General features: G+C 44.3%; 3 protein-coding genes across 10 annotated transcripts in view; 2 read left to right on the forward strand and 1 right to left on the reverse strand.

Moving 5' to 3' along the window:
- The first annotated feature begins 290 nt into the window (after positions 1 to 290).
- On the forward strand, positions 291 to 17,675 carry LOC137866705 (protein EOLA1-like). 2 transcript variants are annotated; one of them, XM_068702771.1, is made up of 3 exons: positions 291 to 313; positions 16,467 to 16,730; positions 16,981 to 17,675. In XM_068702771.1, exons 2-3 carry the CDS (start codon positions 16,469 to 16,471, stop codon positions 17,193 to 17,195), a joined length of 477 nt encoding a protein of 158 aa, XP_068558872.1. In that variant the 5' UTR covers positions 291 to 313; positions 16,467 to 16,468; the 3' UTR covers positions 17,196 to 17,675. The 2 variants fall into 2 exon arrangements, with proteins under 2 accessions (XP_068558872.1, XP_068558871.1); XM_068702770.1 differs by lacking the exon at positions 291 to 313 and adding an exon at positions 11,828 to 16,166.
- LOC137866704 (tripartite motif-containing protein 16-like) lies at positions 1,735 to 15,154 on the forward strand. Of its 3 annotated transcripts, XR_011102127.1 has the most exons (9): positions 1,735 to 2,105; positions 3,292 to 3,430; positions 5,770 to 6,078; positions 7,474 to 7,533; positions 9,227 to 9,323; positions 9,761 to 9,934; positions 10,641 to 10,687; positions 10,784 to 14,154; positions 14,227 to 15,154. XR_011102127.1 is itself a non-coding variant. In XM_068702769.1 (8 exons), exons 3-8 carry the CDS (start codon positions 5,805 to 5,807, stop codon positions 11,218 to 11,220), a joined length of 1,089 nt encoding a protein of 362 aa, XP_068558870.1. In that variant the 5' UTR covers positions 1,735 to 2,105; positions 3,292 to 3,430; positions 5,758 to 5,804; the 3' UTR covers positions 11,221 to 15,154. The 3 variants fall into 3 exon arrangements, 2 of the variants coding, with proteins under 2 accessions (XP_068558870.1, XP_068558869.1); XM_068702769.1 differs by having other exon boundaries at positions 5,758 to 6,078; positions 10,784 to 15,154; XM_068702768.1 differs by having other exon boundaries at positions 10,784 to 15,154.
- LOC137866701 (UDP-N-acetylglucosamine transferase subunit ALG13-like) overlaps positions 17,542 to 26,615 on the reverse strand; it is an 11,805-nt gene continuing 2,731 nt past the window's right edge. Inside the window, exons 3-25 of one of the 5 annotated variants that reach the window (XM_068702762.1) lie at positions 25,393 to 25,443; positions 25,260 to 25,306; positions 25,061 to 25,133; positions 24,904 to 24,985; positions 24,531 to 24,696; positions 24,082 to 24,145; positions 23,497 to 23,614; positions 23,295 to 23,359; positions 22,824 to 22,924; positions 22,655 to 22,740; positions 21,859 to 22,129; positions 21,553 to 21,657; positions 21,308 to 21,458; positions 20,933 to 21,104; positions 20,820 to 20,855; positions 20,677 to 20,732; positions 20,501 to 20,569; positions 19,928 to 20,045; positions 19,768 to 19,815; positions 19,548 to 19,645; positions 19,343 to 19,457; positions 18,421 to 18,525; positions 17,542 to 18,034 (exon numbers count right to left, since the gene is read on the reverse strand). In XM_068702762.1, coding sequence (XP_068558863.1) covers positions 17,706 to 18,034; positions 18,421 to 18,525; positions 19,343 to 19,457; positions 19,548 to 19,645; positions 19,768 to 19,815; positions 19,928 to 20,045; positions 20,501 to 20,569; positions 20,677 to 20,732; positions 20,820 to 20,855; positions 20,933 to 21,104; positions 21,308 to 21,458; positions 21,553 to 21,657; positions 21,859 to 22,129; positions 22,655 to 22,740; positions 22,824 to 22,924; positions 23,295 to 23,359; positions 23,497 to 23,614; positions 24,082 to 24,145; positions 24,531 to 24,696; positions 24,904 to 24,985; positions 25,061 to 25,133; positions 25,260 to 25,306; positions 25,393 to 25,443 — 2,526 coding nt within the window. In that variant the 3' untranslated portion in view covers positions 17,542 to 17,705. Of the gene's footprint in view, positions 18,035 to 18,420; positions 18,526 to 19,342; positions 19,458 to 19,547; positions 19,646 to 19,695; positions 19,816 to 19,927; positions 20,046 to 20,500; positions 20,570 to 20,676; positions 20,733 to 20,819; positions 20,856 to 20,932; positions 21,105 to 21,307; positions 21,459 to 21,552; positions 21,658 to 21,858; positions 22,130 to 22,654; positions 22,741 to 22,823; positions 22,925 to 23,294; positions 23,360 to 23,496; positions 23,615 to 24,081; positions 24,146 to 24,530; positions 24,697 to 24,903; positions 24,986 to 25,060; positions 25,180 to 25,259; positions 25,307 to 25,392; positions 25,444 to 26,615 lie in introns of those variants that run through there. The other 4 variants (XM_068702761.1, XM_068702763.1, XM_068702765.1 and 1 more) reach the window with 4 other exon arrangements.

Here is a 26,615-nt window from a genome sequence, read left to right on the forward strand (position 1 = left end):
AAAGGGACTTTGAATTGTAGTAATAATAAATAATTATTTCTAAATATGAATTGTCTGATATGAATTGTTGAAGTCTACTAGAATGAAATGTCCCTCTAATATCTGACCTGTGTGGCCAGGTGCTTGCTTGTGCTTGAGAAGGTTCCTATTTCTTTTATTGCTCGACAGGCAGTGTAAAAACACACACCTATCTTATCAGAGTCCAAAAGTCACTGTAGCCTTTATGAGACTGTATGATCGATATGAAAGGTCCTGTTGTGTTGAAGTCTGTCCTGGTTAATGAACAATGACGTACGAGACAGAGGAGGTTCAGGTACTTCTTAGATTTAATGTCTAGTGATGTTTGTGCATTTAACTGTATGAGGACTATCACACTGATGATCAACCCCTTAATGGTTGAGGCCCAAGAAGACAAACGGTAGGTGTGTACGTGGAATGTAGGCTAATCCATTTAATATTAACATATTTATTGCTGTTACTGTATCAAACCTCCCCTGTACTTTATTTGACCTTGATACAGCTAATGCAGGGTACTGTGACATAACAGCTCTCAGTATGACCCAGTAAAGTGCAACAGCACCACAAACCACAGCTGAAGAGCTCAGTTGTTCCTCTTCAGCTTCTTCATAAAGATTAACGACCGTTACAGCAATCCGGATCTGATCCATGATGAGTTTACTCTTGTTCTTCACTGTAAAGTACTTTTACAATCAAACCAAATAAGTAAGAAAGAAAAGAAAGACACATATCCTAAGGCAGAGGAAATCAATCAAGGCAGTTAAACATTAACAGCAGCAAAACAAATGTCAGCAAACAGGTTTATTAACTTGCAGTAACACATATGCACATACATTATATGTTTTATATAAATCCCCCCTCCTGCAGGCACATTTTCTCCAAAATTGTCCAAATCATTGAGAAAATTATGAAAAGTTAAACTGTTATCAATAAAGTTAACACAAGGATGCAAACTTAGGAGATTGACACATTTTACACAGCAGAATAAACACAAATACACACAGAACACATTTACATGGATGTCTTATTTCAATTTAAATAAATAAAAGAAAAAAGTGACATAACTGACATCTGTGTGACAGTAACAATAACACATCAGAAGGATCTACTGGTTGTGTTATTAGTGAAGGCTTTGTACAGGATGAGAGATAATGTAACTGTAACTTAAGTACAGGATGAGAACTAATGTAACTGTAACTTAAGTACAGGATGAGAACTAATGTAACTGTAACTTAAGTACAGGATGAGAGATAATGTAACTGTAACTTAAGTATAGGATGGTCAAATGTAGATATTACAAATGGACTAATGTCTTAATTCAAAGTCATAGTTGCTGAATGTTTGTCCGTCGTTCTCCCCTCAGCTCCTGACTCCCTGTAACTAAACAACAGAATTAACAAAAGACTCAAATTCAGTGTAATTGATCTCACCGTTTGTAACGTTACTGGACTTAAAGTGATATCTCAGGTTGATAACCGGTCTACCTGAGCTCACGTTGGTCCGTTAATATGAAGTATAAATCATCTGTAAAATCATCACAATCTCAGTCAGATATCAGTGAACCTCTGAGGTTTGAAAGTTACGTTACTAAAAGTTACGTTACAAACTACGGTCGGATGCAGGCAGACGAGCTGTAGCGCAGCAGCTAACGTTAGTTAGCTCGTCAGTTACGAACGTCACCAAACTTAACCGATCATTTTAACACATGTGATGTTATAAGGTCGCTTATTTAGCTTTAACGTTAGTATCGGTGACATTCTAGTGAGTTGAAACCCAATACTTACATTTAAAAGTGAATCCTGCGGCTTCTCCAGCTCCCGCATCAATCGCCGCGATGTTGGTTCAAATAAAATCTTCATCGGCACGCAATGCATCTCGGGATATGCTGGGCCGCGAAGGATCCATCAGATGTGTCCTCCAAATCTGGGACCTGAAGGCTGCATTTGAAGGACGGTCTAGTCGCAGCGCTGTGACGCAACCGGTCTACGAATGCAGCCTTCGAAGGATGCAGTCCCTGAATTGAGACACAGCTACAGAGACGAGGAAGTACGGAAATATTTCATTTTTTCGCTGAGACTCGACCAAAAGTGAGTACAATATTCCATAAAGCTGTGTGACTTTTCTGTGTTTGATGCTGAACAGCTCTGCGATGGTTTACCGGGGAGAGAAATGGAATATATCGCCGTAATCTGTGTCGAGTGGACATGCTTTTTGATGCTGCTCTTCCGGAGCTAGCACGTAGCTAACGATCAGTAGCAGCCGTTTTCTCTGGTCAGTTATGGAATTATGATATTTTGTTATTTGGAAACTTATCGTATGGGAGATGTGTATGAAGGTAGATTTGTGTCTTTATTACGCAAACAAAAATGTTTTGAAAGCAAATTTCTCGCACTGCAATCTAAAATCAAGTTTGTAAGTGAAAATACATAAACTGAGAATAAATTATTTGTTAGTTTTGCTTATGAAACTATAATTTTTGGTTGCAAAACAAAAACCTTTGCTTTCAAAACGAAAAGCTACGGTTTCAAAACCAAAAGCCACGGTTTCAAAACGAAAACCAAAACGTAAAAAGCTACGAGTTGAGTTTGGACGTAGTGGGCGGGGCATACGCTGCTGAATGAGCCAGGAGTTTCTATTGGTGAGTTCGACTTACGTTACATGCACGCAGAAAGTGAAGCTTCATGTCAACAACACCTCATGTCGTTCTTTAAAAGAAGAGACTCTACGACATTAACAACATGAAAACAAAGTGAAGCGCTACCAGAGCAATATAATGTCAACTTACCTCCATGCCGCTCATCACAGTAACCTCTACAGTGGAAGTAGATGCCGGGATCCAAGTCGAACCCACCAATAGAAACTTCTGACTCATTCAGCAGCATATGCCCCGCCCACTACAACACTCAACTCGTAGCTTTACGTTTTGGTTTTGAAACCGTAGCTTTTGGTTTTTAAAGCAAAGGTTTTTGTTTTGCAACCAAAAATTATAGTTTCATAAGCAAAACTAACAAATAATTTATTCTCAGTTTATATATTTTCACTTACAAACTTGATTTTTGATTGCAGTGCGAGAAATTTGCTTTCAAAACATTTTTGTTTGCGTAATAAAGACACAAATCTACCTTCATAGATGCGTTTGTCTCATGTAGAAGTGACCTAGTTCATGTTGTTCCTCTTTTGCATTATGTTTTGATGCTTTTAATGGTTTTATGTGAAGCACTTTGAATTGCCTTGTTGAAATGTGCTATACAAATAAACTTACCTTGCCTCTAGAGACCGGGGATCAGACGGGGAACAGGACTCGGACTCTCGGAAGCGGCATGAACTGGTCGCTGCGGTTTGGCGGAGACGGGAACTGACCTTTCTTCTTCCTCTGTCGCCTAGGGTTGAAAAGGTGGTCCATCAACTCAAGGTAAGCCTTCTGGACACTCCGAGGCCCTCCCAAGGCCTGGCGGGTTCCCCAAACTGGTCATAAAGTTGTGGGGCAATGCGCACCAAACGATGGTCTGCTGAGTCCATTATGGGCCAGATCATTCTGTCATGGGGTGGTGTGGTGGACCCAAATGCAGACATGACCAGATTGCAGAGTGAAAGCAGGTTTTAATGAACGTGAACACAAAGGGAAACTTAGCAGGGAATCCAAGGACGTGAGGGTTAGAACGTGGAGGACAAGGCAGGGCAGGCAGACTGGGGAACCGGGAGGATGGACCAAACTGCAGGCAGAGGGAGACGTGGTGAGAATAACGGTAACAGAACTCAGCATGCAAAAACACTGAGCGGCCGAGAACGAACTGGATACCGAGCAGGTTGAAACGACAATGATCTGGCAGCAAGTGGAAGAGGAACTGGGGTAGATACGCTGCTGGGTGATGAGTAGATTGAAGGCAGCTGGGTGGACTGGGCAGGTGAGTTGAACGAGTGCAATCAGGAGGGAGTCGGGAGGAGACCAGGGCGGAGCCATACACAGACACAGAAACATGTCAGTCTACTGTTTATTCTCTGACTGATCAAAACTACACACTTAACAGTGTTGTCTTCACCTGGAGACAAATTCAGGAAAATTCATGTTTTGATGTCAGAGACTTTAGGAGGCGGGGCTTATGTTGTATTCACTGTGTTTTATTTGTCAGGTTTTTTCATTGGCTGGTGTGTGTAACAAACTTCATCTCATCAAAAGTGGACACACTTCCTCAACAACTACAGACTGAATGAATATGATGTAATGGGTAATAATCTACTCCAATAACGAGCTGCATATGCTCACTATAAAAGTAGTGTAAGCATAGCTGACCAATCAGGAAGTGTGTACCAGAAAACATGCAGACTGAACAGTGGGCTTAGGAGTGACAGGACCCCTTTGGTAGAAGACTCAGCCTGTGCTTATAGAACTATAGGGTTACAATATCGTAACCTTCGTTCTGACTCACACAGGCTCCGCCCTCTATTGGACTTTATGGGTAGAGTGGGTGGAGCCTAATGAACACACTCCCAGAAGTTCGCTGTAGTGAAGCCGGCACCAGAAAGTGACATAATTATTGCCTGGTGTCGTGTGTGAAGAGTCTTTAAGTGGTCACTGGACTTTTGTAACTTGTTGCATGCGCCGCGGAGTCACATGACTGTCACAAATAGTTCACTGATTAAAACACTATTTCCATGTCTGAGGATTTTACAAAGAAGGTCAGTTCACTTTTAGAAGCTTTAGAAACAGGAAGTGTTCAAAATCTACATGTGAGTAAATATTTAGCAGCCAAATCCAATAGTTTACAGAATGTTCAACCTTTGTTTCTTTATGATACATTTAATACTTCTTTCTTTACAGGGTTTGTATGAAGGTGATAAAGTAGTTTATGAATATGAGATATGAGTTTACAGTTAATTACAATCCCTCCTCTTCATTATGGAGGTTGGTTCATGGAGTTTAGTTGGTTTCACTCGTTGTCTTTTTGATTCTTCACAGTTCATTTTGTTTGTTCGTCCTCTGGTGTTTCAGAGAATAATGTAACAAACATCACGTTGATCATGAATGTCTTCATGTGTTCTCGGAGCTCACGCTCCATCTGTGGAGGCTCACGCTCCGGTGTCAAGAGTGAGTAGAAACGCTTTAGTGTCCACAGCCCACCTACTTCTTTATAGCCTAGTGGCCACAGCGGATACGTGTTGGAACTTAATGTTAGAGTTATGCAACAAAACCTTTGACAGTTTTAGGAAAAACATCATAGTTTCAAGTACCTGAAGTTAAATAAGTTAACAGGTCATTCATTAGGGGCGACTGTGGCTCAGTGGTAGAGCAGGAACGACCTTCAATCAGAGGATCAGCGGTTTGATACCCGGCTCCGCTAGTTCATGTAGATGTGTCCTTTGACACTTATCCACAAATTGCTCCTGTAGCTGTGCCTACGGTGTATGACTGTTAGATAGTTCTGATGGGACCTGTCATAAGAGTATGCATAGGTGTGAATGGGTGAATGATGACACGTAGAGTTAAAGCGCTTTGAGTGGTCAGAAGAGCTCTCTATACAAGTACAGTCCATTTACCAATTACTCAAGAACACTGGTCTGGAACACCAGTCCCCTGTTTGAAAGTCCTGTTTGTTTGACCCATTCTCCTCCCATCACTGTATGAAGTACATCACTAGCTGTGAGCGATCACATGGATGTGTTTAACTTCCTGTATCCACAAAAACAAAGACTCCTACTTGACTTTCCATTGTTTCTGTGGTTCCAACATAATTTGAACAGTTTTTCCTTCAGGTGACGAAACAGACAGATTCTAGCAGGGAGCCACGATGACGTCAGTGGACCTTTTGAACACTCTGGAGCATTTAAAAGAAGATGAATTTAAGAAATTCACTTGGTGTCTGCAGCAGCATGGCTTCATGGAACCTTACCAAGATATCAAAAAGTCAAAGCTGGAGAAGGCAAATAGGCAGGACACTGTGGATCTGATGGTGCAGACCTTTGAACTTCATGGAGCTCTAGCGGTGACCAGGAAGGTTTTACAGGAGATACCCAGGAATGATCTGCTGCAGAGTCTGCCAAACACCAGATCAGGACCAGAAGGTCAGTCACATTTCAGTCATTTGTACTTTGATGTAGTGAGTTAAAATGGGCAACACAATACTTGTGATGGAACAGGGTCTTAAATATGAGAAAAGGCTCAGGTGATGTATCATTATTATTGGACAGATTGTGCTGACGCTACCTGATTTAGTCATCTTTTCTTTACTCCTTGGTTTGAGACACTGAGATATTAATGTGAGTACTGTGATCAACGTATCATACAATGAGTCGTATGATACTTTACAAAAAGCTTTATGCGTTTTCCTACTAAATTCCAGCAACACGTGTCAAATTCTGCTCATTACATGAATACAGTAATACAGAAACTACTTAGTTTAGGAAAAGATCATGAACCACTTTTAGGGAAAAGGTGGTGAAATACTTTATTATGTACGCAAAGTACAGTAAAGAACGCAGGTTACGTAACAAATAAATCAACGCCTACTTCTTGCTTCAGAGCGGAACAAACAGCGGTCTGCTGGGTCAAAGGTCGCTGTTTGTTGGACCCATCCACCTTTCACCCTGTGTGGGCTTTTGTGCTCTTCATACTTCCTCGTTCATGATTACGTAGATAACATATGAAATGATTTTGTGGGATACCTCTGAATTATGGCGCATTCTTTTTCGTAGGAATAGCTGAGTTACTAACCAGTGAGATGAAATGCTGCTGTTATGCACATGAGGTTGATGCGTTGATGGAGATTGAACAAAGCGGTAGTATCCTGCACATTATTGATGGAGAGTTTATGTATTGGGGTCAGGGTTGAATTCAGTTCCATAAAAGAAAATGACCAACAAGCTATTTAAAATGTACAAGTTTCATTTTGTGGAGTTTGAGTCAACATCATCAGACCTGCAGCAAACACTTTCACTTCTGCAGCTACAGCAGGAAGTTCAGTCCTAACGTCTGACGTACACATGGACACACATGGATTGGTTGAAGAGTTTTTGATCCAGAGGGGTGACCCTCCCCACAGGGGGTCAAAAACACTGTAGACAGTTGAGACTCCATGTCGGGTGAATGTTTGATTGTGGTCGACACAGAGTAGGTGAACGTGTTGGTTGTGATCTCCCAGAGCAGGACTAAGGTCTGTTGTTTGGATGGACCCCATTTTAGAACCATGTGTAATAATTGAATGAATGAATAATTGTAGCTAGAAATGAAGAATGGTTTGTGGAGCTACAGCTGTGTTGACAATGTCCCACAGCGATTACACTCCAACTAATCGTCTATCACAGACAAAATGATGTAACCTACAGCACATAACACAGAAACATGTTTCAAACCTGAAAAATGAAGACAAACTAATTACCAATCAGGGTTAACTTGAAGATAAGAAATAGGTAATAAGTCAAAGTGATGAAATAACACATACTGTAACTTCTCTCACACAGATGATGCTGATGTTGGAGAGACTTTAGAGATCAGAGGAACATCCGCCTGTCAGAGCAAAGGTAAAGCTGCTGTATTCTCTGGTTTGTATGGAAGCCCTGAGAGAAAAAAGTGTGATAAATGTTTTCAGAAATACCCTCTGTGAGAGACGTTATGACTCCACAAAAGCATTACATTCAGTTCCATAAAGAAAATGCCAAACAAGATGTTCAGACGGGAGGGCCTCCATGACAGTTTGAAGCAAACTTCTTTAAGTGGAGGTTTGACTTAGCGAGTGATGCCTGCGTTCATCGGAACAGGTCGATTGCCACAGCTTCAGATAATACGGATACCCAGCCATGGTCAACATAAAAGAGTCTTTCCTCAAACTCTGAAGTATCGGCCTCATGCTCCTGAGCACCTTCTCTGATGGCTCTTTGCAGCCTGTTGATAGCCACAGCAGGAGATGGCCCGTTGCCAAAAAACGCTGACCTTCATCCGGTACTCAACAACTTCCTTGTTGATGTTGTTGTCCTTGTGCCATTAAAAACAGAAGTTGGAAAAAGACAACAAGGAGGGAGTTGTTGAGGTCAGGACCTGTAAAGAGTCATCTAGGAAGACACCAAAGTCATGGCAGCTTGATTCAAAGATATTCTCCATGAATGCTGCATACTGTTCCTGCATCTCACGTTTTTTTTGTTTTTTTTAAGGCTCATTGTAGAGATGCAAAGCATTTGACTACCTGCACTTTGTTGTTCGGCAAAGACTGCCGTGGTTCTCAACTGTTAAGGTCGTGTCTGTAGACGTTTGGGTCCTTTATCATGAAGAAGACGATGTCTTTCACTGATGCAGCCAGGTTGTTGTCATGCTCAGTTAGGTTGAATACCGTCTGTCCCAGCATCCTCTTAGTTCCCTTGCCAGGGCTGTTAAAGTACTGCTGTGTCTCCTTGACATGCATGAAGCTTGTTCAGGGTTTAGAAAAATGTAATGGCAATCATTGTCCAGCATGAAGGTCTTGAACGTGTTGACTCTCGGCTTATGTACATCATCCAGGCACACCTCTCCTATTACTACCCAGCCCGGGTCGATCCGTGCTCGAAGGACGTCTCTTCTGAGTAGCAGGAGTAGTTCAGCTTCTAGGGTCCAGTTCTGGGATGTGCCTGGCAATGTGATGGAGATGTGGCTCATGTAGGCTGGTGCTTGGTGTTAATTAGTGTTCAATTAGTGGTGAGAGAGGTGAGAACTTTGTAGTCCAGTGACTCGATCTGGAATCCTTCTGCCTTCTTTGCCTTCTTTCTACGATGCCAAAGAACATTCTGAGGTAGAATGAGATGGTTTGCTCTCCACTCTGAACAGTTTGAAGAACTCTGGTCCAGCTAATGAGTTCTCATCATCCAGAATTACAAAGGCGTTGACAGCCATGCTCTTGAAACCCTTGGGGTATATTTCTGAGGGGCAGATCTTTGAGCATGAGCAGGTCCGCTGACCTGGACCAGAAACTTCTGTGCAGCTTGTTCTAACAACGTTTAAATGATTTCCTCCCTCGCCGCCATTCTCACGGCTCACGGACCAATCAGGAAACATTCCAGTACTTCAAAGAGAAGCTCAGAGAGAATCTGTCTCCAGAGAAAAGCATCAATCTGTTCCACTGTCTGAATGAACTGAATGATGGTTCTCTAGTGGAGGAGATCCAATGGTCCTTGAGTTCAGGACGTCTCTCCACAGATAAACTGTCTCCTGCTCAGTGGTCAGCTCTGGTCTTCATCTCATTATCAGGAAACGACCTGGACGTGTTTGACCTGAAGAAATACTCTGCTTCAGAGGAGGCTCTTCTGAGGCTGCTGCCAGTGGTCAAAGCCTCCAACAAAGCTCTGTAAGTACCCAGATAACTGCCGTTAATAGCTTTATCACATGAGCAGAGTAGTTCTCAACTAATGAAAGTCTTCTGTTGACAGATTTATAAATCTGTGAGTATAAATAAACACATTTATTAGTTGATCAATTGAAAAACATGCAAATTGTTTCTTCAGTTTCATTGCAAGTCCACAGATTAATGCAGCTTTGAAATAAAAAAATAAATCACTTTGTTTTAACACTTCATTTAAGATTAAAAGTTATTTGGGATTGGGATCCATTAATCACTGTTAGAATCCAGTAATGGACACAATAAAAGGTAAAAATCATCTCAGCACCTGAAACTCTAATTCTCGGTTGTTCAATTTATAAACTCAACAGAAATGTTGTATTTTACATTGTAGAAGAAAAAAAAAAACAGTATTGTGTTTGTCTTCATCACTAACTCTCCTTCAGGCTGAGTAGCTGTAATCTGTCAGAGAGAAGCTGTGAAGCTCTGTCATCAGTCCTCAGCTCCCTGTCCTCTAGTCTGAGAGAGCTGGACCTGAGTAACAACGACCTGCAGGATTCAGGAGTGAAGCTGCTGTCTGCTGGACTGGAGAGTTCACCCTGTAAGCTGGAAACCCTCAGGTCAGGATTTGTCTTCTATTTTACTGATAACCATTTAAATGTTGCTTAATATACAAGTTAATATCTAAAACAATAAATAATCTTCACCTTCCAACTTAATATTTGTTTTTTACGACCCACAGTTTAGTGATTCACTCTCACTGCTCTCATCAGCAGCAGCTGTTTTTATCACACAAGCTCTGATAAACTCACTGTACACGAGCTGCTCAGCAGCAAACAGCAGACAGACACATCTAGAGACTACAGCTGGTGAAGAAAGTGGAACATCTAAAGCAGCTGAAGAGACAGATATTTATGAGAGAGTTTTGTGGAGCTCCTTTTTAACCTCAGCACCCTCTATGATTCTCTGTGATGTGTCATAAAGTTCCTAGTGAAGCTGGTTGCTTCTTAAAACATATTTTATTGATCTACAGACGTCTGCTGTCTGTCTGTGATGATGAATAGATTTTTGCCTGAGACTTAGCCACCTTTTGAGTACAATATTTCTGCACTCTTGCACTCTGTTCTGCTCTTCTTCTCCGAGGTGCTAGCATTGGCATGAAAGAAATAGACAACTGTGTCAAAGTGTTTATAGAACATTTTACAAACGTATCAAGTTTGTCTCGTTTGTGTTGAGGTTCGTTACGTTTCTATAAGATACGTTTGATATATGATGAAGATCACTGATGATGATGAAGCTTCATTCTGACTCTGTTTCTTCCTCCAGGGTTGAACCTGCTGGAGATCAGTGGCAGAAACCTGGTCTGAGGAAGTGTGAGTGTTCACTTTGATTCATCAAGTCTCAAATAAACACATCAGCTGTGTTTGATGATGAACTGATGCTGTTTCATGTCTCCTTCTCTCCTTCAGATTCCTGTGAACTCACAATCGACACAAACACAGTGAACAGAAAACTCAAACTGTCTGGCAACAAGAGGAAGGTGACACGTGTGTATAACGATAAGTCATATCCTGATCATCCAGACAGGTTTGACTCCTGTCCTCAGCTGCTGTGTACAACTGGTCTGACTGGTCGCTGTCACTGGGTGGTCGAGTGGAGAGGAAACGTTTATATATCAGTGAGTTACAAAAGAATCACAAGGAAAGGAGACGATGAAGACTGTATGTTTGGAAGGAACGCTCAGTCCTGGAGTCTGGAGTGCTCTGATGATGATGGTTACTCTGTCTGCCACAATAAGATAAGAACACGACTCTCCTCCTCCTCCTTATTCTCCTCCTCCTCCTCCTCCTCCTTCTCCTCCTCCTCACCCTCCTCTTCCTCCTCCCCCCCCCCCCCCCTCTGGTAGAGTAGCAGTGTATGTGGACTGTCCTGCTGGCTCTCTGTCCTTCTACAGAGTCTCCTCTGACACACTGATCCACCTCCACACCTTCAACACCACATTCACTGAACCTCTTTATCCGGGGTTTGGGTCCAGGTTCTGGTCCAGGTCTGGTTCCTCAGTGTCTCTGTGTTCTGTGTAGGAGGGAGAGTCTCCTCCTCTGTAAAAACTCACACTGCTGACGATCACATTCAGATCAATACAACAAAATGTAATCAACAAATGAATCACTTTTATATATTATTCTGGAGAAAACAATCAACCTTTATTGATCCCTCGGTGAAATTCAGAAATGAATACTTCAGTACTTTGACTTTAATTTTGAATGCAGGACTTTCAGGTTTTACTACTTTAACTTAAAGATCCGTTGAAGACTTTTGGATGAATGAACATAATATTAATTAAAGCTGCGAGCAGCGATGAACGGGCCCTCGCATCCTCCCACACGTTGGGGGTGTTTTTTTTCCTGCGTGGACCGCGTGACGCAGGAAATGATGCTTTGCAAATAGTCCACCGCTTCCTGTGTCCACTGTGTGGCGCTACAGAACACGGTCAAACATGTATTATGTTGCTCTATAACAACTGTAGACGACATTGTGTAAAAGTCATGTCAATCGGATGCTGTTTGTCAGAAACCGCAGATTTCCTTTCGCCAGCAGGTGGCGCTGTGAGTATTAGTGGATATGAGCTTGTAGACATCCTCAGGCTATCAGTCTTATCAAGCATGGGAAGTTTAGGACCGTTTGGAACGAGTCCAGCTGAGTTACATCAGCTTCTTTGATGGGGAATCACGTAAAGTAGCCACCTGCTACGGCTAAGATATTTAACCAAACGTAAAGCTTTTGATAACTTTTAATCACAAAGGTCTTGAGACTCTACTGACAACATTTGAAGTGGATCTGACAAAATCAAGGGAAAATTCACACATAAATCAAAATAGCCGACTTCTGGTATGGTTTAGAGCATGGTCCCAAGAGACTTTTATGTAAGTCTCCATGGGATACATGTGCCTTCTAAATGTCATACATGTAGGTGAAACGTAGCGATTAGAAAATTTGTAGGGGGCGCTTTGGAGGCAATTCAAAACGGCCAAGGCAAAAACCCATATAAAGTATGTCTTCCCATTACCTATGACACATGTACAAAGTTCCATGAGTTTTTGAGCATCCAAAGCCACAGAAAAATAAGCTTCCTTTTAATGGCGAATGATATGTTGCCACGGTAACAGCGTTCAACGAAAACTCACAATATTCACGATGAAGCATCTTCAATGTATTAAGACTATTCATACTAAAATTGAGACTGATCAGAATGACTGGCTAGGAGGAATACATCAAAGTATAAAACTTGTCATTTCCTTTTGCCAGTAGGTGGCGCTATGACTTTGTGAAGATTTTGGCATTGAAATGTGGTCAAACCTGAACTAACATCATGCATAATAAATTTTGTGCAGATTGGATAATGTTCCTTGGAGTTACAACAACTTCCTGTTTCATGGCAAAAGGCACAAAGTGGCCGCCCCGCCACGTCAAGGTCCTTCACTGAAAACTCACAAATTTAATAACTTTTCATCACAAAGGTCTTACCAGCATCCTGACCAAATTTGAGGTTGATCCCATAAATTCTGTAGGAGGAGTTAATTAAAGTACAAAGGCTGAAAATGGTGAAAAATCACAAAAAAGCAGAAAATGGGTGAATTACTGTAGCGCCCCCTGTAGTGGTTGAATTGAATGAAAATTGCAGGGTATGTAACAGTATGCAGGGTGTGCACATATGCTGCAAATTTGGTGATATTACGCCAAATGTTTTTTAAGTTATGTGTACTGATGTACAAGCCACACCCCTTAGAAGTTCATTGGTCCATATCCTCTAAACGCAATGACATTTTTTTAATAACTTTTAATGATGTAGATCCAATAATGATCCACAGCAAATTTGGTAGCAATCAGACCTAGCGTGTAGGAGGAGTTTGCAAAAAAAATTCAAAATGGTGGAAAATTTCAGTCATCGGAGTTTAGGGTTCTGAGAGGCTTTTTTGTAGATCTAGCGGAGCTGGACATGTGGGTCAAATTTCAAGTAAATCGGATATACTGGCTGAGGGGCGTCGCCTCCTACGGAGGACCGCATGAAACCTGCTCCCCACTGGAAGGGACCCTTCTGGGTCCTGGCTGTGTTGGACTCTCAAGGAGAACAGGGACTCATCTATCGTATTGGCAGTCCTCTGGACCTCCACGGACCGGAGCAGGTTGTTCATTATGACAGACTAAAACCTTACACTTTGCTACGGTCTGCTGGTTCTTCAAGTAGCCTCCCGGCTTCTCCTCACCATGCTCCTTCGCTGCAGGACGAAGGGTCGCCAGAGGAGGACTGTGAGGAGGAGGAGCCATGGGTCTCCAGAGGAGGAATGTGGGGAGGAGGAGCCATGGGTCTCCAGAGGAGGACTGTGAGGAGGAGGAGCCATGGGTCTCCAGAGGAGGACTGTGAGGAGGAGGAGCCATGGGTCTCCAGAGGAGGACTGTGGGGAGGAGGAGCCATGGGTCTCCAGAGGAGGACTGTGAGGAGGAGGAGCCATGGGTCTCCAGAGGAGGACTGTGGGGAGGAGGAGCCATGGGTCTCCAGAGGAGGACTGTGAGGAGGAGGAGCCATGGGTCTCCAGAGGAGGACTGTGGGGAGGAGGAGCCATGGGTCTCCAGAGGAGGACTGTGGGGAGGAGCCATGGGTCACTGGTGGCTCAGGGACTGTGTTGGTTACGGACACCAGTGAACACCTCAATGTGTCCCGATCCCGGAGCTACACCAGCAGGTGGTTTAAGATGAGCTCATCCTGTATTTGTCCCTCAGCGGAGACATTGACTTCATTCAGCAGCAAAGAGGACAAGAAGCAGAAGAAGCAGCAGCATCGGTAATTTTTATATATTAAAAACAGTTGATTCTTAATGTTTATAATGTTAATATAATAACCCTGCTCATCCAGGCTCTTATCATCTCCCGTCTGGACTACTGACACTCTCTACTCACCGGAGCCCCGGCGTCGTCCATCAGACCTCTGGTCTTGTCCAGAAAGCCGCAGCTCGCCTGGTGTTCAATCGCCCCAAGTTCTCCCACACAACTTCCTTTCTCCGTTCTCTACACTGGCTCCCTGTAAGAGCTCATCCAGTTTAAGACTCTGGTGCTAGCCTACAGGGCAGTGAAAGGAACAGCTCCTTCCTATCTCCAGGCCACGGTTAAGCCCTACACCCCCGCCCGACCACTTCGCTCTGCTGCCTCGGGGCGATTGGTTGCCCCGTCGCTCAGAGGTCCCGGCGGCCGATCGACCCGATCACGTCTGTTTTCTGTCCTGGTTCCTCAGTGGTGGAATGAACTTCTCACTGACGTCAGGAAAGCAGAGTCGCTGCCCATCTTTCATCAGGCTGAAGACCCACCTCTTCAGGAAGTGCTACCCTGATCCTTCCACTCAGCACTTATTGTATTCATACTAGCGTGTTGCACTTATTGTATTCATACTAGCTTGTTACACTTATTGTATTCGTATAACTTATAGCACTAACTGTTTCTCTTGTTTCTGTACTTTGGCTCTGAGTTATGCTCTGCTTCATGCTCTTAGATGCTTGTTTAAAGGAAATGTACTTTATGACTTCTGGTGACTAGTAGTTCTTTTGATTACCAATGTTGAATGACTGTAATGTAATGTAATGTAAATACTTAGATGTCATTTCTTACAAATTGTTTGTTTGCTTATTGTTTGTTATGAACCTCACTGACTTGTCTCATTATACAGTTAACCAGAGATGAAGGCGTCTCATCTCATCTCAGGAGATTTATTTCAACATGTTGAAGTTAACATTCCACTGATAGCTACAACATCGATTAATGATATGCATAATAAACCATTCTGGGTGATATGTGTTGTTTTGATACATTTTAAATACTTGAATGGCCAAAGAGGGGATCTGTTCTTTTAGATATAACTTGTATACCTTAATCCTGATCCCACTCTAAAAGAGTCTAGAACCACAGCTAGAGGTTAAAAGAGAAGAGAAAGTAAACTTAGTATGTTAACTAGGTAACTGATTCAGTAACAATACAGTGAAATATTACAGAGAAAACATGACAAACTTAGGACAGTAGACGGTCCACAAACATATGCATAAGCTCTTTATGTTAGATAACCGACCAATGAAAATTTAAACATAGAAGAAACAAAAGTACATGGACCTGAAGACCTGAAGACCAGCGGGAGGTTCTAATGTTTTTCTAGTACGAGTGACTCGAGTCACTCAAGGGGGAATGTGGGAGAAAAATGTTTGTCTTGAAACATTTGTGTAAAATCAATCATATCTATAGTTTGAAATGTATATTCACAATCATACTGTGATAATAGTCAGTGTGCTTTGTAGACTATAATCCTGCGGCCTTAATCTTCTCATTCTCCATCTTCACTAAAACTTTGCAACGCTTCTCCTCCCACAGCGTTGCCAACACCTGCGCAAAAAATACATCAAAACGTGCGGCCTGATTGGGAATAGTGTGCTATGTCTTTTCTCAGAGATTCGCCCTGCCATTTTCCCGAAAATCACGAACGGAGCAAAATCGCTCCATTCACTTGTTAGAGTGATGACATCACGGTCAGAGTGGAGCAGAGCAGGAAAATATTCTGTGACTTTTACAAACAAATTGCTCCAGTCACAGTTTATACTCTCTATTCATCATTTATGGCCAAAATTATAGGAAATATTGTCACACACAACTGTCTATGGAATCCAACACACTGCTCCATTAGACCCACACACACCTGTGGAGGGCAGCAGAGCTGCGCATTGTTTAACGTGAAGAAGAAGAAACTCACTCGGACCGGAAGTGAGTGAAAGCAGCGGGAACAACAGAAGAAGAGAGACGTGAATACTTTACTGACCGGTAACGATGAACATTAACGGACCGTTTCTCTCTCCGGACAGTTGCTCTTTTAGTACCGTGTTCTAACGTTCTACCAGACTATTCAGAGAGCTGCTCCTTTAGTACCGTGTTCTAACGTTCTACCAGACTATTCAGAGAGCTGCTCCTTTAGTGTTCCTCTGTTTAGAATCAAACACTAATTCATTAAAGAATACATGATCACAGTGAATGTGTTACTGTAATAACGGTCAAACATTTATATTAATGAAAGAATTAAACGTATTAACATCGTGATTTGTTAAAGGTGCGCTTGTTTTGCAGACATGTCGCTCCAGGTGCGGTGCTTGTCGTTCCGGCAGCCGTACGCAGGTCTGGTTCTGGACGGGCTGAAGACGGTGGAGAGCCGCTGGAGGCCCCTTCTGGCCCCGCTGGAGAACCAGACCCTAGCGGTCCACATCGCCCAGCGGGACTGGGACCAGGATGAGGACTGGAGGGCGGTGCTGAGCGGCCCTCTGGGGATGAACCGGGTCCAGATACGAGCGCTCCTGGACTCCGGAGAGAGGTTCGGCCGCGGCGTGGTGGCAGGTGGGACGTGTATGGAAACCCATTACTGTTAGTAAAAATACAATTGACATAAAAAAATACAAGAACTAAAGAGAAACTATGAGATTTAAAGTCTTAACTGAGATTTAAAGTCTTAACTGTGAGATTTTTTGTGTTTTTAGTTTTGTTTCTGGTGGAATGGGCTTCTATAGAATGTGACGTCAGTCTGTGTTTACGAGTCATCCCTGAAGGCATCATCACCTCACCTGTGACGACTACCTCTTTTTTTAAGGATTGGTGGATGTGGGCGGGACCTGGCTGTGCCCCGCCTCCCTGCAGGAGGAGGAGGAGGAGCTACGACATCTGGAGCGGTCGGCTGTTCTGATTGGTCTACAGGAGAAACACCTGACTCACCTGTCCAACCCCCGCTGGCTCAGGGGGCCTCTGAGGACCCGGGGGGGTCGGGACCTCTGGACTGTGGAGATCCCCCCCGAGCTGTTACCTTGACGACAACGAGACACACGTTTAAATCCAAATAAACTGAGGATGCTAGCCTGTTAGCACGTGAAGACATGAGAAAGGTCATGTGACCCGACAGGAAGCATCATCATCTGCTGGTGAAACACAAACTTTATTAAAAACAAAAAACAAAAACTCAACACAAATAGATCCCTCATCAATAAACAGGGACTGGCCACGCCCCCTCTCTTCTCTGATTGGCTGGCTGACAAAACGTGAGAACTCTCGATGTCATTGTAGGTTCTCTAAAAAAAATAAACAAACCTTTTGAACAGGAAGTGATTCACTTCGAATTCACTTAGCCACCAGCTAACATTTAGCATGTGAAGCTAACACAGGAAAACTACAGTTCAATTTAGATTTTTAAAACGTCTATTCAACATTCAAATGTTTACTTTGTTTTGGTCTTCTTGGCTCTTTATTATTATTTTATTGTTTGATAAACAAGGTTTTCCTGCTGACTTGTTAGCTGCTAGCCCTGTTCATTGAACACAAATGTTAGATGGGGGGGGAGAGGTAGTGGGGGGGCGGCGCTGTGATATAACCGACCACGTGGGCGGAGTTAGGGGCGGGGCAGTAGACCCGCTGTGCGTGGCCTCCAGTCTGCAGTGCCCCCCAGTGGGCGGAGGGGGGGAGGCAGTAGGAGGAGTGATGGGTGAGGTGAGGGGCCGAGGGCAGGTAAGTGGCGGGGGGCGGAGCTTCGTACGGCAGGTGCAGCAGCGACGGAGAGGGGAGGGGCGTCTGATCCTGGTACAGGAGAGAGGGGGCGGTGCCTGGAGGAGCGGGGCTAGTCGATGAGGAGGAGCCTTCTCCTGAGGGGGCGGGGCCTGATGGAGGAGACAACAGATCACATTAGATCAGAGGAGCCTCCAGTGATGTCAGTCGAGTCAGAGATGAGTCCTCATCACAAGGCGTGGTCATCGATGACCTCATGTTTAATCTAAAAACTTCTTGTGTGATTGATAATCATCATAATCTTTGTTATTAATAATACGATTAATATTAACCAATAATGACCATAATAATATCAAAGCTTATTTGTATAACAATACAACCTACCACACTGCTGTCAGCAGGGAGAGGTGCATTGTGGGTAATGTAGGCAGCAGGTTTTGAGAAGGAAGAATATAGATATATATATATATATAGATATATATATATATATAGACACACACACACACATCTTCACTATCTGACACAACAGAGTACAGACCGCCGCTGTGTCCGTCAGTCTGTCCGTCTCCTGCCCTGGTGGATTCTGGGTAATAGGAGGGGGGTTGATGGAGTCCTCGTGTTTCAGGGTACAAAGGAGGGATGGCTGGGGGGGTAGAAGTATAATAATGTATATAATAATTAGTGCTGGGCAACGATTACAATGTTTAATCTTGATTAATCTCACTGTTGTGCACAAAGTTCAATAATGAATTAAAAGTAGTGTATTACTCACTTGTATTTTAAAGTACTGCTATATGAACAGAAGTACAATAACATTTGGTTTGAATCACTTTAAACAGATCAGGTTCTTGTTAACAGCAGTGTTCTTCACACAGTATCAGTTATATTTCTACTATCTGTGCTCAGTGTGTGACTTTATTTAAACGTTCCACTGCGGTGCAACATGAATACAATGTTCCACACGTTTCATCAACATGTGTTCTTCTGTCTTCATACAGTCAGAGCATGTGACCGCAGCTCCCACTGAACCAACTCATGAACCAACTCAAACTAACTCATGAACCAACTCAAACTAACTCATGAACCAACTCAAACTAACTCATTAACTCACTCAAACCAACTCATTAACTCACTCAAACCAACTCATACCAACTCATCAACTCACTCAAACCAACTCATCAACTCACTCAAACTAACTCATGAACCAACTCAAACTAACTCATTAACTCACTCAAACCAACTCATTAACTCACTCAAACTAACGCATTAACTCACTCAAACCAACTCATTAACTCACTCAAACTAACGCATTAACTAACTCATTAATTAAGTACAGTAAAAAGTGTCAGTTTGACATTTGACAATAAGAGCTGAGGATGCTGCTGATTGGTGGTCACACCACCAATGAACTGACAGCTCTCTCTCACCCAGCAGCCAATCAGAGAGTGAGTAGGTCTTACCATGCAGGGGGGGCTCCTGGTTCAGGTAGGGGGTGTAGTGCTGGTAGGAGTAGGAGGCCTCCGGCGAGGTGGCGGGGTACGCCTGCTGCTGCTGCCAACAGCTCTGATGGTACCACTGTAGAGGAGAAGGGGGGGGGGGGGGGGGGGGGGGGGGGGGTTAGTTAGTAAATAGTTAAGGGGGGGGCAGAGTTAGTTATTCTCTTACCTGGACTCCTAAGTTGAAGTAATACTGGAGAACTCTGCAGTCTATACACACACACACACACACACACACACGCACACGCCAGGAATTGAGACGAGAAGCTGCAACAGGAAGTGACACAGTGTGTTGTTTATGTTGGTTGACCTCTGACCTCGGGGTAAATCGTTGCCATTAGGGTCATAGGAGTAAGGGGGCGGAGCTACCATGGTGCAGACAGGCTCACCTAACTCATTAACCAACCAAGGAGAAGAGGCTGGAATCGCCATGGCAACTAAGAACAGAAAAAAAAAAAAAAAACACAATCACATTTGTTGTATTGCTGTGTGTGTGTGTGTGTGTGTGTGTGTGTGTGTGTGTGTGTGTGTGTGTGTGTGTGTGTGTACCTGAGCGTGTCTGTGTGGCTGCCGGCAGGTGGGCAGTTGCAGGTACACGTGATGATGGAGAAGAGGGTGAGGAGGAGGAAGAGGAGGGTGAAGAGCAAATGACTAATGGTTTCACTACCTGAACACACACACACACACACACACACACACACACACACACACACACACACACACACACACACACGGATTAGTTCAGAATCAAACCATTTCAGGAAGTTCAGTCGGCTATCGTTGTGTTTTAAGTGAAGAGAAGCTCAGATGCGTCGGCCAAGTGACAATGTTGACAACGATGGTGAGAGGGGGGTGAGGAAGAGGATCACGGGACGCAGTCGAGGCGAGGGGACGTTGGCGAGGGGACGTTGGCGAGGGGATGTAGGCAAAGGGACGTTGGCGAGGGGACGTTGGCGAGGGGACGTAGGTAAAGGGATGTTGGCAAAGGGACGTTGGCGAGGGGACGTAGGCAAAGGGACGTTGGCGAGGGGACGTTGGCGAGGGGACGTTGGCGAGGGGACGTAGGCGAGGGGACATAAGTGAGACGTAGGTGAGGGCAACATGCGTAAACATGGTGTGTACCTGCTGTGTGTAGCTGTAGTTCATCTCTGGTCTCAGTGGAGAGTCAGCAGTTCCTCTTTCCTGGTCGTCCTTTCAAAATAAGAGAAAAACATGTTCTGTCTCATTTGTAGATTTGAGATGCCACAACACAAACCCAGTATGAAAACATCCAGCAGGTCTGAGGTCAGGTGTGTTACCTGGTTGGTGGAGGGCTCAGCAGCAGAGTAAACACCTGAGGTCTGGTAGTTCTGATCTGAAAACAGGTCACATTCAGACTGCATCACATCTTTTTCTTGTGACCTTGTCCCTTAGTGAAGACTTACAGGTAAACTTTACTCACCCTGAGTGATGTAGATGTAATCCTCAGTGTACTCGACTGACAGAAACACACACAGTAATCAGATTACATGGAACAACTGCCTGCTGACTCCTCCACAATAAAAGAGGACTTACCCTGGTCCTCCAAAGTACTGGTGTCCTCCTGGTCCTCCTCTGATGAACAGACGGGGGTGCTCCCTGGAGGAGGAGCGGGGGGGAGGGGCCCCGAGCCTCTCTGAACTCTGTAGGAGGAGCCAGTGGGAGGGGGCGGAGCTCCCATGGATGGAGGAGGGGCCACAGTGGGGCCCTGAGAAGGGGAGGAGCCACATTATATTACACAGTCACATGACGCCAAGGAGACATGACAACTAGGAGACATGAGGACGAGACGACAAGGAGACATGGAAACATGAAGACACGACGACAAGGAGACATGACAAGGAGACATGGAAACATGGAGACACGACGACAAGGAGACATGAAGATACGACGACAAGGTATTTTCCTCACGGCCAGCGGAGGGAAGACACCGTCGGCGTCGTCCAGCTGGTAGAAGGTGATGGTCGCGTCCAGGTCGGACGGCTCCTCTTCCTCGACCTCCGGGGGGAAACCAAACTGACCGTCTTTATTCATGGCTGCCGCCAGCTGACGGCGACTGCGACTGAACAACAACAAACGACGTTAACAACAAAAGTTTGTCTTTGTGGTAGTCCTGTTAGACTACCACAAAGTCATGGTCACCATGTGATGTTTACCGTGACCTGAAGGCATAGCTCTCGTAGTCATGGTAATATCTCCTGCCAGGGTGGTAATAGGTCAACTGAGGACCAATCAAGTGACGGTTCAGGAAACGGGTGGAGCTTCTGACCGGAATCCATGACACACACACACACACACACACACACACACACACACACACACACACACACACACACACACACACACACACACACACACACACACACACACACACACAGAGAGAGAGAGAGAGAGAGAGGAGTTCCTCAGACATGTTTGTGACCTACAGGTGACACTCAGGTGTTGGTCTGCTTGAGTCCCACCTGGAGGCTCCGTAGCGAGGAGGTCTGGCTGAGGGGTGGTGGTGGTGGTGTGGGGGGGCGTAGGGGTCGTAGGTCATGGCTCCCGGTGACAGGGGTGGGGGCGGGCGGGGGTGGCCCGCTGGCTGGAAGCGGGGGGGCAGGGCGGAGGGAGCCGGGCCTCCGTAGGACGGCGGCGGCATTAGAAGCTCCGCCCCCTTCAACCCGTTGCTGCCACGAGACTTCCTGAAGTAGCGATGACGGTGATGATGTCGCTGACCACGAGGGTCCGTGTCTGGCAGAAGAAACATGGAGACAGTGAGAGAAGAAGACATGGAGACATAACGAGACATGGCGACACATAACAAGACACAACGAGACATAACGACATAACGAGACATGGCAATACATAACGAGACACCGACATAACGAGACGTATAGTCAAGGCGACAGTGAGACATGAGGACAAGAAGACAAGGAGACATAACGAGCCATGGCGACACATGGTGACAGATGGCGAGACACATTGTGAGACATGGCGATGCATAGCGAGACATGGCGACACATAACGAGACATGGCGACACATGGCGACACATAACGAGACATGGCAATACATTGCGAGACATGGCAACACATTGCAAGATATGGCGACAAGGCGACATGGCAACACGGAGACAAGGTGACATGGAGACAAGACGACATGGAGTCAGTAGAGACATGAAGACAACAGAGACAGTAGAAACATGGAGTCAGTAGAGACATGAGGTATTAGACCAAACATCTGGAGAGGGGACAAAGTGGACCTCATAGTGAACGAACCCAGGTCTCCCTTTCTGGTGGGAGCAGCAACGTTCCAGGCTGGAACTGGATTGACTTGTTTCAGATCCGTTAAAGGAACCAGGTGTCTGAGACAGAGAAGGACATGTGGACATGAAAGACGTCTTTGTGGTTCTCAGCTCAAGTTAGTTTCAGTCAGGTTGTGTGTTACTTTTCTCCCAGCTCCTCGATGAAGACAGTGACGGCTGACGGGTGTGTTCCTACTTCCTGGATGAAGGCATTGTAGTACTTCCCCTTTGGCTCCAGACGCACCTGAGACAGACACAGATGGAACTATGGAGACACCTGAGGCTGTCTTACAGGAGGACAACGTCCCAGAGACGTCCACATGACAACCATCATGTTGACCTCGATCAAGCCGATTGGTCGATGCAACTCCTTGAGGGAGGTTTCAAAAGCAGGTGAAACACAAGTAGAAAGACTACAAGTACAAAAGACACATGAATCCTTTAGAGAACTACAAGTACAAAAGACACGAGACACATCGAATCCTTTAAAGAATTACAAGTACAAAAGATACGAGATACATTGAATCCTTTAGAGAACTACTCTACTGCTGTACTACCAGCAGTACTGATCCTGAAGCAGTATTTGGATATAGTGGTTCCAGTATTAATGTTACCTGACACTTGTCTCCCAGGAAGTACTGCCTCCCTGCAAACACCATGTAGTCCGTCTTCTGCATCTCTGTCAGATAAACATTGATTATTGATTCATGTTAAAATCATCATTGTGAGTACATATGAGCTCATATTTAAAACTAAATTATATATACAATATGAATGTTTTGAGGTTTTAAAAAGGTTCCTCTCCAGGACTTGTACCTTTACAGGTGTCCTGCCACACGTCAAACTCCAGGTTTCTGTATGCTTCTCCATCCAGAGACTTCATGACCTTATAAGGAAGAGACAGTCTGGAAGGGGGCGGGGCTTCAGCAGGAGGCTGACCAATTAAAAACAACGGGTCAGGATGAATGCAGCTTTTAGGATTGTATAATAAAACACTTCTATATATTTATCTTGTGCCGCGTCTCAGGTCCAGAGTTCTTATCAAGTTTAGTCCTTAAAAACAGATAAAGTACTTATTGTAGGTGATCTTAATATTCATGTGGACGTTGATAATGATAGCTTTAGTACTTTATCTCATTATTAGATTTGACTGGCTTCTTGTCAGAGTGAACATGAACCCTCTCGCTGTTTTAAAGCGACACGTTATTCTGGCTTTGAAATAGAACATGCAATCTTTTACACTACAACTATAGTTTATTAGACAATTTGATTTTCAGTCAGGATTTAGAGGCGGCTATCTGCAGTGGAAAACAAAATAGAAAAGAACTTGAGTACTCTTCATTAACCACCACAAAACACCCTGATATGGTCACATGACATCATGACGAGTCGGCCCCTCACCTTCGTCTCGGCTGTCACGGTGCGCAGTTTATCGTCTGCAGCTCCAGCCGACTCCGCCTCCTCCCTGTGGAGCAAAACAAACACACACCTGAGTACAACATGATGTCACAGTACAGGTGAGCAGCCATCAAAACACAGAGAACAAACAGGAAGTGACGATGAAGAGTGACTCGGTAAACACAGGAACAAACAGGAAGTGATGATGAAGAGTGACTCACTAAACACAGAACAAACAGAAAGTGACAATGAAGAGTGACTCAGTAAACACAGAGAACAAAGAGGAAGTGATGATGAAGAGTATCTTATTATATTGTCAGTTATAATGATCTACAACACATTTATACAATTTTGACTCAAACTGCTTTTTTGTTAAATGTTTTTGCTGCAGGACTAAAGTTTGGGTGAATGTTGTTTCATGACATCATCTATGTGTGTGTTTGTGTGCGTACCTGTGACATCGGTCCTCAGGTGTGTCATACCCAAAGTCGACGTCACTACACACTGATGGGCTGTTTCTATAGCGACGACCTCCGACCCTGAAGGCCTCCATAGCCTGACAGAGCTCCGCCTCCTCAAACCCAAACACCTGAGTGTAGAGCAGCTCATAGAAAAGAGCTACACACACACACACACACACACACACACACACACACACACACACACACACACACACACACACACACACACCACACACACACACACACACACACACACACACACACACACACACACACACACACACACACACACACACACAAATGTTGTACTGTCCCTTTAAAGCTGTCACTCACTCCAAGCCACCAATCAGTGACCAGTACTCACACTGACAGAGGGCAGCAGAGACGGGGTAAGTCCTCGGGTAAACGATGTCATAGTGACCGTTGATGGAGCAACACAGCGTCACCTAGGCAACAAAGTAACAATTGTAGAAAATACTGAGAGATGATTTTTATACAATAAACGACACAAACTTCTTCACCTTGTCAACAAAGTCGTCCTCTGAGATCACCGTGGCTGGTTTCCCCGGGTAACGGTAGATCAGGAAACAACGGCTGCACACAAAACACATTTGTACTACAGACTGCACATGTCTGCAGTCTGTAGTACAAGTCTGTAGTCTGTAGTCACTGTCTGTAGTCAATGAAAGACTTGATCATGTGTACCTGAGTGTTTCTCACCTGTAGAACTGAGACAGAGCCTTGATCTCCACCTGACCCACCGTCTCCTGAAAACACACCCCACCTGTTACACACACCGCTTGTTACACATACACACCCCGCCTGTCTGTGTCGCACTCGCACTCACACTCACCTTAGGGTCCTCCAGACGCTCCAGATATTTCTCAAAAGAACCTTCAACAAACTGAAAGAGTAAACAACCTGGTTAACTAGTGGGTTAGAGTAGGTTAACTAACTGGTTAGTGCCCGTCAACTAGCCGGTCAGTGTCTGTGTGTTATCATAATTATGCAGACGACACACAAATCTACAGAACTATATCACTAGCCGACTATAATCCCATACATGGGCTGCTAAATGCATTGAACAAATCAACAACTGGATGAGCCAGAATTTTCTTCAATTAAACAAAGATAAAACAGAAGTAATTGGTTTTGGTATCGAGGACGAACGATTGAAAGCTTCAATCACTGACATTAAAAACCACAAACCAAGCCAGAAGTCTAGGTGTAGTTATGGATTCAGACCTCAACCTGAACAGCCACATCAAGACAATCACAAAACCAGCCTCCTATCACCTGAAGAACATATCGAGGACTAGAGGACTTATGTCTCAACGTGTCCATCATTTATCTTCAGTAGACTGGACTACTGTAACGGTGTGTTCACAGGTCTCTGTAAAAAGTCAATCAGAATGCTGCAGCTGATTCAGAGTCCTCACTAAGACCAAGAAAGTGGATCACATCACTCCAGTTCTGAGGTCTTCACTGGCTTCCTGTCCAACAAAGAACTGACTTTAAAATCCTGCTGTTGGTTTATAAAGCACTGAATGGTTTAGGGATCTGCTGCTATCTTATGAACCATCCCGACCCCTCGGGTGGTCTGGGACCGGTCTACTTTCTGTTCCCAGAGTCAGAACTAAACATGGAGAAGCAGCGTTCAGTTCTTCTACTCCATATATCTGGAACAAAGTCCCAGAAAGCTGCAGGTCTGCTGAGACCCTCAGCTCCTTTAGATCCAGACTGAAGACTTTTCTGTTTGCTGCAGCCTTTAATAACTGAACCAGATTCAAGGATATTAATCAACCTCCTGCATTTTAATACTGTATTTTATTTCTTAAACTGCGTCTTCGTGTTTTAATGACTGTTTTTAATGTTTCAAGGAATGTTCTTAATTGTTTTTAAATCTTTTCTTTTGTCTTGTGTTTTGATGCTTTTAATGGTTTTATGTGAAGCACTTTGAATTACCTTGTTGTTGAAATGTGCTATACAACTAAACTTGCCTTGCCTGTCCACTAGTCGGTCAGTGTCTGTCAACTAGCCGGTCAGTGTCTGTCAACTAGCCGGTCAGTGCCTGTC

Source organism: Cebidichthys violaceus, unplaced genomic scaffold (genome assembly GCF_023349555.1).
Source record: "Cebidichthys violaceus isolate CVI_PGR_0920_01 unplaced genomic scaffold, fCebVio1.0.p SCAF_88, whole genome shotgun sequence".
Lineage (NCBI taxonomy): Eukaryota > Metazoa > Chordata > Actinopteri > Perciformes > Stichaeidae > Cebidichthys > Cebidichthys violaceus.